Raw genomic sequence first — 12,895 nt, 5'->3', positions numbered from 1 at the left:
GAAACATGAGTAGCATTTTCTTCTACACTTGGAAGGAAAAATATTATTTTTTCAAATGAAACCAATATACTTTTCCTGTACTTCCCAATTAATTATTTACTCAAGACAATGATTTGTCCAAAACAGTTTTATCATATTTTTATAAAAGCTCAATATGTTTAAAAAATTATTCCAAAACAGAATTACTCTCAAAGTAAACAACAAAGAGAGAGATTTAATTCTATCTAAACTGGGGCAATTTAATGGAGAGCAAATAGTATCTTTAACTAATTTAGGAGCGATTGGCAGGTGTTTAAAAAAACAGTAATCCTCAAACTCAATTTAAAAATACTCTAAAACTTAATTATCTTTACTCTCCCTAAGACTAATTACAAACTAACTATATTAATCTTACACACTCATCTCTCTGTTCAAAAACAGTCCAGGTGCACTAAAGAAAAGTAGCAGAACAGCCACTTTTTTTTTTTTTTTGACAGATGGGAGCCCTGGAACTAATTTCTAATAAAAATAACCTTTTGATATTCATCTCTGATAAAAAACAGAGTGTGTTCTAGTGACTAAGATTGATCTTCCATTGCAGGTAACTAAATTAATGTTTCATGGTTCTTCTTAAACATAACATCTCATTGATCGTATTAATGTGTATTTTGCACATCTCAGATGTAAGAATTATTATATTATTCAATGATAATACAATGAATATGCTTCAAAAAATTAATGATTAATACAGAAACACTTCTACTGCTACTGATTCCCACTAAATTGGATTACTAGCCAAAAAATAAGATCAAATACTGCTCCATAAAGACTTGTATAATCTATGCCTATTTCAATAACGATATCTACACCACTATATCTGTATTTTTTTGGTTTCCTTTGCAGGCTATAATGGAAGTGTCAAATTCATGAGAGTATAGTAAGGTGGGATGGTCGCTGGTTAGAAAACCATTACCAATGAGTGCTGAAAAACCAATCCTCCAAAGAGAGCCATTCATCATGTCCAGAATGAGTAGCGTACAGGTATTGGAGTATTCTTGCATTACAGAAATATCTGGAGAATATTGCTCAAAACGGAGCATCGTATTTTAACGGGGTATCATAGTGACCAAATGGGTGCAACCAGAAAAAAAAAGTATAAAATCATCAAATTAGATTGGTAAAACAATTTAGGAGAGAGAATCTGGAAAAGAAGATATAATGTGTGGGAAGAGACTATGATGCCATGAAAGCTGTTTTCAGTATCATTTCAGGGTTGCTGCACAGCAGAGTCATCTTCAATATCGTGAAATGATGTGTGTAAAATTGCTTTTAAACTAGCCATAAAGCCCTACACAAATGTCAGTAGTTGTTACTGTTAACATTATCATACATAAAAATTTATTAATAATAACTGTAATCATGGGTAGAAATTTAAGGAAGAATATATAAAGCTCAATACATTAACAAAAAAAAAAACTTCCTAAGAATTAGAGCTAACCATAAGAGGGGGACGAAGTGAAAGTGAGTAGTCCGAAGGCTCAATGACCATCGGGCAAGGTTGTAAAATATGCCTGCGTTGGATTATATTCTGCAGTGGGGCCATTTAAGGTCTAAAAGATCTAAGGTTATAAAATTGGGTTGTGTGCTGGAATAGGTACACATAAGGTCTAAAAGGACTAAGGATGTAGAATATAAAAGCACTGGTTGTATGTCAGACATGTGAGGTCTATAATATGGTCTAATTTCAAAGTTTCTAAGAGTTTTAAATACGATTAAGGACTACTCTTTCAAAGTTAGTGTAGTTAGCAACAACAGTGGAAGTAGCAACAATAATCATAATAGTGATAATGACAGCAAACATTCCTTTACAGCACAATGTACCAGGTGCTATTTTAGGCACTTAATGTGTGTTAACTTATTTAAAGGTCACAACAAGTAGGTACATTATTATCATTTTATCATTTTATCACTATTATCATTATAGCATTTCACAAATGAGGAAACCACAGAGAACTTAAGTAATCTATCCAAGTTTATATGTAATGAAAGTAAAGGCAAAAATTTAATGATGGCAAACAGTTGTGATATAATATCAATTGATTTTCATTAGTACTATGTAATTATTTTCATATTATCTTCTCATCTTCATTAATATTTCTGCTTGTTTTATTCTAGTAAATTAACACTTTTTCCCTCATACAACATGAAAAATTAAAAGTATAAATTCATTTTCAATTAAAACCTAAAAGGTAGAGAAATAGTTAATATTATTCAAGCAATATTATTCAAGCAACTACACAATAATTTCCTGGCAAAAATAATTTCAGTAGAGATAGGGTTGTAACTAGATGTCCTATGATTTAAAAACTTAATTTAGCGATAAGGATATCAGCCATCTAGGCTGATCAATGGAACTCAAGGGACTGATAAATTATTTAAATGTCAAGTTTTATGCATGTGAGGCCTGCAGCTTCCATATTATTCTCAAAGGAATCTGAGGGTTAAAATAGGTTAAAATCTGCTGTTTTGGTGTTTACTCTTTCTTCAGGAAAATTAAGATATTTAGCCACATTTGGTCCCCAAATCCTTAGTTTATTATGATGATTTCTAGATCATGTGATAAAAAAGGGATGTGAGAGTACTTGACAACGGTCTAAATAATGTTACCTTCCTTATTTTAGCATTCATGAATATCTAAGCTTTAACTTCTGAAAAACCTTGTTAAAAATAAAAATACAAATAGTTTATTTCAAACTGCTAGGCCTTTCAAAAACTAAAAGCAGAAGTACATTTTATTTAATTCCAAAATAATTTTATCACAGTTTTCTTACCAGTTAATGACGCTTTTGCATCATCTTCTTTTGATTCATCTTTAGACTCATCTGTTTCTGTGCTATCGTAATCAAATGATTGATTAACTGGTTCAGAGGAGTGAACTGTCTGGTCATCCATCACTTTAAGTACCCAGAAGAGAAGTATGTTTGAACAAGCAAAAATAAGATCCATAAATATTAAAATATGCTTAAAAAAGGAAAATTGAAATAGAAACCCAAAGAGATTCCACATTCACAAATAAGCACTGATTGGCAATGAACTTTGGGGTCATGTGATATCTGTTATAAAAGGAAATATTTTAAATTGTCAAAATTATATTTTTCGTGGAAGAGAAAAATAAAATATAAGAACTTTAGAGAATGAAATACAAGTCCAATTACAAGTTACAATCTGTTTCTGAATATTAATTATTTATATTAAAGTTAACTTCTAATCTACTACTAAAATTCTAAGAGAAGTATACATGTTACATTAATACAAAAAATTAAAATATAGGTGTAACTTTTATAAACTCTTAAAAAAGCAACATCAACATTTAGGAAATAAATGTTAAAATATTTTCAAAGTAGTTTATAGGTTTGATATTCTTTAAGAATTTAACAGATTCCAGTTTAAAAAAATTTTAATTTTAGAAATATGATTTAAAGGTAATTTTTAACTTTATTTTAATGTTTCCAGTGTACTTTATCTCTGAAACTTTTTAAAGTGTGTCCAGACTGACCAACAGGAAAATTCCCTTGTGCTTGCCATGGGAATGCTGCTCCCTTCTTCAGAAGTTACTTTTGTTAATGTGTACCTTTTCCGGCCTCTTCAATGACTTGCCTCACTGCTTTCTTTAAACTGTTTGCCCGCAGCATTATTTCCCTCGGTTTGACAGTTTTCTGGGAGGAAGGTTTTGTAGTGTCATCCAAGAGTTGTTCCTTGCTTTCACACAAGGATTCTTCGCTGGACGATTCCACAGGATCTTCTTCTACGATGAGAGGGCTGATGCCCGGGAGAACCGGACTAGCCTGGGAATCTGTGTGCAAAGCCTGGAGCAGTTGTTCAAGCTTCTCATTTAGAACTGAACACTAAGAAAACAAAAACGCGGTAATGAATCTTCATTTAGTGGAGATGGAAAGTGATAGTTTAAATGAATGGTTTTTGATTTTTAGAGGAAAGATGCCTACACTGATATTTATCATTAATTGGTTATCTATTATAAATTATACCTTAGACAGCTATGGACTTAATAATTTATAATTTTTCTAAAAAACAGCACAATTATTCTGTAAATTTACTGATTTATACTTCCAGAACTATTCAAGCACCACTGCACACGTGAAAATCTTTACAATCTTCCAAAAGCTATTTTTCTTTAAAAGAAAACAACGAAAGCTTCACGATAAAGTGACACATTACGTTAACAATTTACACATTATACAAAATTTGCTGTACATTATACAAAACATTGCATAAACTTTGTTTTTTAAGTAATCAACTTACGGCACTGCCAAGTCTGGCTGAGTCTTGTAAACTCACCTTCAAACCTTTGGCTTGCAAAGGAGTGACAGTACTTAAGGGATTATTGGCTCAAAGAAAGAGAAAAAGGAATATGCACAGGATAAGGAAGAACGATGCAGAACGATACAGAAAGAAAACAAGTACTGGGTCCTTGTTTCTTTCTGCTTTTCTTGAATTTTTAAGAGTAAAGAAACATTTAGAACTGAAGCTATTGATGCTACTGCCTAATATACATTTTACCTCCACACAATTTCCAGTCCCTTCCGCCTCCCTTTGTTTTTGATGACATGCCAAAAGAGAGTTACAGCAGAGACAGTTATGAGAAAAAAGTGTGAGTACAGAGGGTTTCTGTTTTCTGAAGCTCTCCACAGAGCAGAAAAACAAGAGAAAGAGGCTGAAAACTTCAAATGTATATTTCTATTTTCTTTTCCTTCCACTCAATCAAACCACCATCTACAGCTGGGGAAGATCATTCCTTTGCAAAGCCCAGGAGAGCCAAGCCTTTTGTGAGAATGCCCTGTCGTGAACAAATGAAAGCAAAGATGATAGCTTTCAAGGTTCAGTAAACTATTCTTATTTTAGCCTCAGAAAGCTCACAAGGGAAAAGAAGTATCTATAAAGAAAAAGGCAAAGCAAGAAACAGAACCCTGAAAGAGGCCGAGGATCATAACATCTGGGAAATCCAAGCAGTGATGCTGGGAGGGAACTTGAGTGGCCAAGGTTTGCCTGGAAGTGGAAAACCATTCCTCTTCCCGCTGGAAAGCCAACTTCCCAGCATTTCCCCCCATGTGACCCGACTACTGTGCATTTCTCCTTCAAAATGTCAATCAGTGGGAAAAAGGAGTTGAGTTATCAAGTTCGGCGTGTTGGTCTTCAGCAATGCAGTTCTCCTACATATTAAAGGGACTAACCATAAAGCATGTATTAAACCCTCCTATCTGATTCAAAAGTAATTTTTCCCTTGGTTTATGATATTTTGGCAAGAAAGCCACTTAATCAATTTAGCTGTAAAACACAGTTCAATATTAACGCTGTCAGTAAAACACCTTCATGTCCTGAACACTTCCCGCTTACTCTATTGGCCACGGCATCGGCTGCAACAGCTCTTTCCAACGTTTTTTCATGCGCCTTCTCTACTTTGGCAACGAAGTCCTTTACAGTTTCACAAAGTACCCTTTGAAGAAAAGAAATTGTGCAATTCAGGAAACTCGGTAGGCTGATTTGCTTTGATTTACAAGCATATTTAAAAATAAGCACAATTAAGTAAACTGTTAAAATATCGGGATCATTTGTTTAGAAACCCATACTTGTATTTGCTGTGTAACATGTCCTATAGAAGTTCAAGACATTAGAAGTGATAAACGGATACATGAATAAACCTTGCTCTACATAATTTAAGTAAGTCATTTTAAGGTTATAACAAGCCTTTCTCAAATATTTAAATTTTTAAAATTCTTGAGAAGAGTAGTTGTAGACCTTATTTAAAAAAGAAAGCATTATCTTCTGCCCCTTATGTATCCTTATAACAGGACTTTCAGTGTTGAGCAGACAAGAATAAATCTGTCACTAATGGTGTCACTGTTGCTCTCTTATTCATTATATAGGTAACTATATTCTTCCTGAAGAGGAAAGAGGTTGTGCGTTATGCTGGAAACCAACCTGCCTCTTGACTTGAGTTATAGTCTCTGTAAATCCATTCATTTTTTTTCCTTAAGACAACCAATGTAATACCATGCAGACTAACTGAATTTAGGTCTTGTTTGTGTCAGCAATATATGGTTTACTTGTTTGTTTCTTTTAATTACATTTGGTTTCTTTGCAATAGAAATAGACTAGAAGAAAAAAATCTGAAACATCAAAAAATTTGTCAAAAGTCTTTAGAACTGGTGTTGGATTAGAAACTACAACCAACAGAATGGTATAGGACCAACCAGCTTTTTGTAGCAAGCACTTATAAAGTGATTTTGAAAACAAAATCAGACTATTTTAAAATAATAATATTTCCCTTTAACATTGATAAATGTTGAGGAATTTTAGGGGAAAAAAACCCCAGATTACAGCAATTATTTTTTTCTGTTATACTCACAATTTTCTCTGGTATGGGAGTGACATAAACTTTCCAGATACTTAAGTATTAGGAAATCGAGCCATTCAATAGATACAGTACACACACACACACACACACACACAGAGTCTTCAAACCTTCACATCTATCATCTAAGAAATAAATGCACTCCTAACATTTTTTGTTTTGTTTGTTATTTTTGGCAACCATTTCTAGATTTCACTTGGACAAAAGGTAATACTTCCTAACCTTTAACCTTTTTGGTTGGGCTTTTAAACAGATTTCTACAGAGACTCTAGCTAACCATTTATTAGAGATTCATTCATGTGTTTCATGTCACGTTTGGTCTTCTTTGTTCATGTATAATACTTTTATGGAATTTCTTGAAATATTCAGACAGGCTACTATGAAATTTCTTCTATGAACTTTACTGAAAGTTCTTCTAAGACGTCCCACGTTTAAGAAGAGGAAACAATGACATTCCCTCCTCTTTACGGAACTCCAAAATAAAAGTTTTCCTTGTTATTATTACAACACTGTGTTGATAAATTTTCCTCTTGGATTTGTGAAATTGCATAATGCCATAACATTATCATAGATACTTTTGCTGGCGTTTCACTAACTCCTAGGGACAGAGCCTGTTGGCCCATCAGTCTAGGAATGAAAGGGGCAGCAGAGGTGCTTCCTCACTTGTGCCATGCTGCTGAGGCAGACAGAGAGGCTCAGGGAGAGAGGAGGATACTGTGTTAGGGAACGCTTGGCACTTAGTTGGGGGAATCTTACGGTCCACTAAGTTCCATATTCCAGAAGACAGAGGATATTTATAATCTGGAGGAATTAATTCACTTTTTGTTATACCTAAATGGTAAATGCAGAGCTTTTAAAATAGAAATAAAACGTATACTTAAAAGCAGTGTGATTTCAAAGTCACACCAACTAGGAACTTGCAAACTTGGGGAAAAACAGTTTTAAGATGTATTTACTACAGTAACACAAAAAACATCCTCCAACTGATATAGTTTCCCACTTTAAAACATAAAGACTTCCAGAAAATATGTAAAAAAAGCAAATGAATGAAACTGGAACATGGATCTTCACAAAGAGCTAAGAATATTCTAAATTCCTAATTCCACATTTAACTAACATTAGTTATCATTTTGATGAGGTATATCCAGCACTGTACTTTTTTAGTTTTGTTCTCTCTCTTCCAAGCTGAACATGGTCAAATTATTCAGTTGAAGCTAACAACAGTCCACACAGCTAGCATGCTTTATGATTTCCACTATCATCTTAATTATGTTATATATGGGATCTATACTTATCACTGGTAACAGCATCTTCATTTATCAGTTTTCCACTTATTTTTAATAGGGGTAAATGACAATAAAACACGCAAATGCTACACTAAGAAAAATACGGCAATGGTGCCCAAACAGAACCACAAGTTGGTAGTCAGTACCTGAAAACTTCATTTTTAATCTGATACTTAAAAGTTCCAGTCAGAAATTAAAGGTAATTTACAAACATCAATGCATAATATATTAAAACCCCTAGCTATCTATGTGCTCTGAGGAAAGATTCTAACTATATATCTTACCTCATCTATTCAGTGAGGGCGTTTGCCTAAATTATCTCTAAGATAGATCCTAAATCTAAAATTCTATGGTTCTATGACAATGGTTCCAATTTTATTATTTTTTCCTGCTAATGTTCCCATTTTCTGAGAGGTTTTTTTTAAAAATGTTTATTTATTTATTTATTTATTTTTGGTGCATCAGGTCTTAGTTGCAGTGTGCAGGCTCTCTAGTTGTGGCACGCAGGCTCCAGAGCACTGTAGGCTCTGTAGTTGTGGCGCGCAGGCTCCCGAGCGCATGGGCTCTGCAGTTTGTGGCATGCGGGTTCTCTAGTTGAGGCACAAGGGCTCAGTAGTTGCAGTGCATGGGCTTAGTTGTCCCGCAGCATGTGGGATCTTAGTTTCCCGACCAGGGATCAAACCCGTGTCCCCTGTATTGGAAGGTGGATTCTTAACCACTGGACCACCAGTGAAGTCCCTGAGAATTTTTGTCTACAGAATAAATTGCATTTACTTAATAACTTGTTTTTTATTTTTATTAATAAATCACATCTATAATGACTAATTAGTCCTTCTGAATCTCAGAAGATAACTCATGTTACCATTACTGAACTGACAAAATTACAAAGTCAAGGAAATGTTGACTTTATGTTGATGAACTACATTAGTTAACCTACTTATTAGCTATGCTGATGAGATACAGCTTTTCCATCAGCATTTTCAACATTTTAACATGGTTAAAAATAGCTTAAGCTACTGGGAATTACTATTTTATGAAACAAATATAAACATACACAAGAGGTTTAGTTAAAACCTTCTGCCTTAATGTATCATTCAACAAGTAAATGGCATTAACAAAAGAAGGGAATTCTTTATTTTATCTAGGTGGTAGTTAAAAGAATGTAGATGTAAATGTGTGTGTGTGTTATCTTTTTCTAATCACTAATAAAGTTGTACCTTTATGATTTGAGTACTTTACTGTGTATATGTCGTGCCTCAAATAACACAGTTTTTTAAAAGTAGGGAGAACTATTATAGATTTTCTAAGTCTTAGAGACATAAAACCCAAATGCAATACATGCCCTGTTTGGATTTTGATTTGAACGAATCAATTGTCTAAAAAAACCTTCAAGAAAATTAGGGGAAATGGACTATAGGTTGAGTAATTATTATTAATTTTATTAGACTTTTAAAAAAGATTATTGGATATACATACTGAAGGTGGAATAAAATGATTTCTGGGATTTGCTTAGAGATACTCCAGCAAAAGAAAGTGGGGAGTAGATGACAAAATGTTGATAAATACTGAAGCTGAGTGATGGGTATGGTGGGAAATCATTATACTAGTGTCTCTACATTTTTGCATATTTGAAAAAAATCCATAACAAAAGTCAAAGTAAAAGTATACTATTTCACTGGTACAAAGTTATTACATATTGTCCTCTCTTTTCTCTCTTGAACCTCTTTATGGCAAATCCCCCAGAATTTTAATCTGCTCTTGTACAGTTCAGGCATCTGGGTGGGCCTGGGAGCTCAGACAAGTGACGAGAGGGGACCAAGGTTGTAATAGAATCTGCTTAAAGGCAAATGAGCTAGTCAGGGAGGAATCCAAAGTCAAGCTAAGAGTAGAGCCTAGACAAGGAGCCAGGCGAAGGTCAAGGAAAAACTGTGAAATGCGGTTGGGTAAAACATGAGGTGATGATACCATCATTTAATACAGCACTCTGTAGTTTATAAGCTCTAATTTTATTTCATTACTCAAGTGAATTCCCCTAACAGTTCCATGAGGCAGGAAGGACAGGCATTCTTTCCATTCTTACACTTGATAAAACAGGCATAGGTCACAAAGCCAGCAAATGGTTGAATCTCATCTAGGGCCTCAGACTGACATAGTACAGCACTGTGACTGATGTCAGTGGTTTTCAAGCTGTTTTTCAGAAATATTTCAAGGATTTCACGAAAGCTTGATTAAAATTTCATTTAGAATATAATTTTTTAACATTTTAAAATATAGAATATAAGATTTTAACATTTTAAAATAACTGTTAGGCATACAAGAGCTTTTACTTTAGAATTCACTATTTTTTGTGCAAATCTCGTACTATATTTAATGCAGTTTCCAGTTATTTCTGTATTTCATGTTGGTTACATGGTCGTAAGGAAATTGTCTTCGATTAAATAAAAATGGCATCCTTACGACCATGTAACCAACATAAAATACAGAAATAATTGGAAACTGCATAAAACATACAACTGCCACCTATAACCTTATTGCTTATTTCTCTGTTAAATAACTAATAATTTAGTCCTATCCAATGTATTAATGCCAACAAAATAAAATTTTAGTTTTTTAATATTGGGATTCTGCATAAAATTTTATTTGAAAAAAGACAGTTATAAGTCAATTATCATCTTAAAGAAATAAAAAACACATAAAATGTAAAAGAGGCAGTAATCAAACACCCGAAAGCCAATATTAAAGCTTTGCTAACATCTGAACTAAGAAAGGTGGCCAAATAAAATATTTACTTAACTGTATTAAAGAATAATTCTATAACTTGTTATACCTTTAAAAAGTTTCCATTGCAACTTTCAATCTTTTCTAGCCACGTCCTCTAAAATGTCCCATAAAGAGGCACTTGACTCATAGGGCAAGGGTGGCAAATGCAAATGTCTTCCTCATAGAAGTCACTTAAGAAATACCAGAGGAAGTAACTTTGGTATGTGAATTTGGCCCAAGAGGAGAAAGACGATAGGGAGTGCTAAGGCCTGGGACAAAGTAGAGATTTGTACGTTTCACCATAAAGCAATCTAACTAATTAAAAAACACCCAATCGAGGCATCAACCAAAAAACCCATCAGCATCACTGCCCATCAAATAAAGCGCATCTGGAGCCCACTAATCTGGGCAACCAGTGTGCTTCCCTTGCCTTTTGCTGTAAACTCTTTTCCTATTGCTCAGTCCTATCTCCTGTTGCTGAAGGTTATGGCGCCAAAAGCAACTGTCACTACATCTGTGCTTTGGTCACAAGCAAATTTGTTTTTCGTGATTTATTTTGTGTTTCCTTGACTTCTCTGCAAATTAAGTATGTAACATGTAAAGTTTGTGTATTTTTCCCTCCGTCACTTCCCCACTCCCTTTCTTTCCCTTCCCTTTCTCTCCTCTTTCTGTATATCAGTAATATTTCCTTGCTAAGCCTGAATCCTAAAGCATGCTGTTACTTTTGCTCGTCAGTTGAAAATTTCAGTGGGTTTCACTCCTTCCTGTAGTTTGACTTTCCAGTTCTCATGACAGCAGTATAGGGTGCTTCAAGACTAAATCCTAAATGCCAGACAGGCAACATTCAGGATAATAAAATCAAGGAGCTTTGGCTCCATGTATGGAATCAACTTAACTAAAATCTGATAACTTTGAATTCAAATATAATTACATCATTTAAACATACTGAGAAATGTCATTTTGAAAAATCTCATTATTATTTTCCTTTTCCTGGTGTAAACAATCTCTGAATAGTAGTGTTTATGGAAATAATGAATTATAGCGAAATGTGTTTTCCACATCATAATTAATCATAAATGTTTCTTTACATAAGAAGTTAGATTAATCAAATTCTAAACATTCACTGTACCTTTTTGACAAAAATGTTTCGAATTAAGCCTCAAAAAAATAGCCTCTAAATAAACTCCACTGCAAATAAGATGCTAAGGTGGCTTTTAAAAAACCAGTGCAAATGTAGTATATCTAGTTCTATAACCTACTTCACAGATATTTTGGGGGGCGGAAATCACGAAGAAATGTCATAAGTGGTAGGAAACAGCTTTCCTTTCATTTTCACCATATAACTATATCATGACTTGAACTCCACAACTCACTTGGCAGACGATATGACCACTGCATGTTCATCAGAATTGAGGATTTTTGTAAGATGAGCTGCAACTGAGTCTTCATAAATTGTCATCTGAAAAAATAAAAAACTCACACTGTATTATTGTTTCTGGCATTTATACAACTCAGTTATTACTGCTTCAAAAATGGGACCATTTTGACTCATCTGACACAGGGCAATGGCTGTAATGAAATATAAATGGATTTAATGAAATAAATAATATATGTGAAAGAGTCATTATACAAAATAGATAAATATTTCCTTTCTCTGAAAGGCTCTTTGTTTCTGGAATTCTTTAATTCATATTCTTAGAAAAATCCATAAAATCCATTAAAAATTTCACTAATGTCAAATAGCTGAATATATAAAAAAAACTCTTACAAGTCAGTACAAAAAAAGCGAGACAATCTAATAAAAATTGGCAAAAGACTAGAAATTAAAGAGGAAGATAGGGCTTCCCTGGTGGCGCAGTGGTTAAGAATCCGCCTGCCAATGCAGGGGACATGGGTTCGAGCCCTGGTCTGGGAAGATCCCACATGCTACGGAGCAACTAAGCCTGTGTGCTGCAACTACAGAGCCCACATGCCACAACTACTGAAGCCCGCACGCCTAGAGCCCATGCCCTGCAACAGGAGAAGCCAGCGCAATGAGACGCCCGCGCACCACAATAAAGACCCAACACAGCCAAAAATGAATAAATAAAATTTTAAAAGTGAAAAATAAATAAAAAAATAAATAAAGAGGAAGATATACAAGTGGTCCATAAGCAGATGAAAAGGTGATCAATCTCATCAGCCATCAGGGAAACAGAAACTAAAACCACAATGCAACACCCCTGTATATCTGCAGAATAGTTAAAAGGAAAACAACAGCAATGACTGGAAAATGCCATGTGCTGGCAAGGTTGTGGAGCAACAGAATGCTCGTACACTGCGGTGGAGGCATGAATTGATACAAACACTCTGGAAAACTGCTGGGTAGTATCTATTAAAGCAGAACGTATGCATAACACTGTAGGACTCAGCCATTCAACTTCTGCTTATACTCAAAAGA

General features: G+C 34.2%; 1 protein-coding gene across 4 annotated transcripts in view; it reads right to left on the bottom strand.

The window, feature by feature from the left end:
- The window catches only part of DGKH (diacylglycerol kinase eta), a 176,262-nt gene that overhangs the window by 35,569 nt on the left and 127,798 nt on the right, over positions 1 to 12,895 (bottom strand). For all 4 annotated transcript variants that reach the window (XM_027116174.1, XM_027116172.1, XM_027116173.1 and 1 more), the window contains 4 exons: positions 11,829 to 11,914; positions 5,392 to 5,491; positions 3,611 to 3,884; positions 2,811 to 2,933 (listed from right to left, as the gene is read on the bottom strand). In XM_027116174.1, coding sequence (XP_026971975.1) covers positions 2,811 to 2,933; positions 3,611 to 3,884; positions 5,392 to 5,491; positions 11,829 to 11,914 — 583 coding nt within the window. The remainder of the gene's footprint in view (positions 1 to 2,810; positions 2,934 to 3,610; positions 3,885 to 5,391; positions 5,492 to 11,828; positions 11,915 to 12,895) is intronic.

This window comes from Aethalodelphis obliquidens, unplaced genomic scaffold (assembly GCF_003676395.1).
Source record: "Aethalodelphis obliquidens isolate GAN/ISIS:26980383/991018 unplaced genomic scaffold, ASM367639v1 scaffold16, whole genome shotgun sequence".
In the NCBI taxonomy this organism is placed as follows: Eukaryota; Metazoa; Chordata; class Mammalia; order Artiodactyla; family Delphinidae; genus Aethalodelphis; species Aethalodelphis obliquidens.
This window is presented reverse-complemented; position numbering and strand designations above follow the sequence as displayed.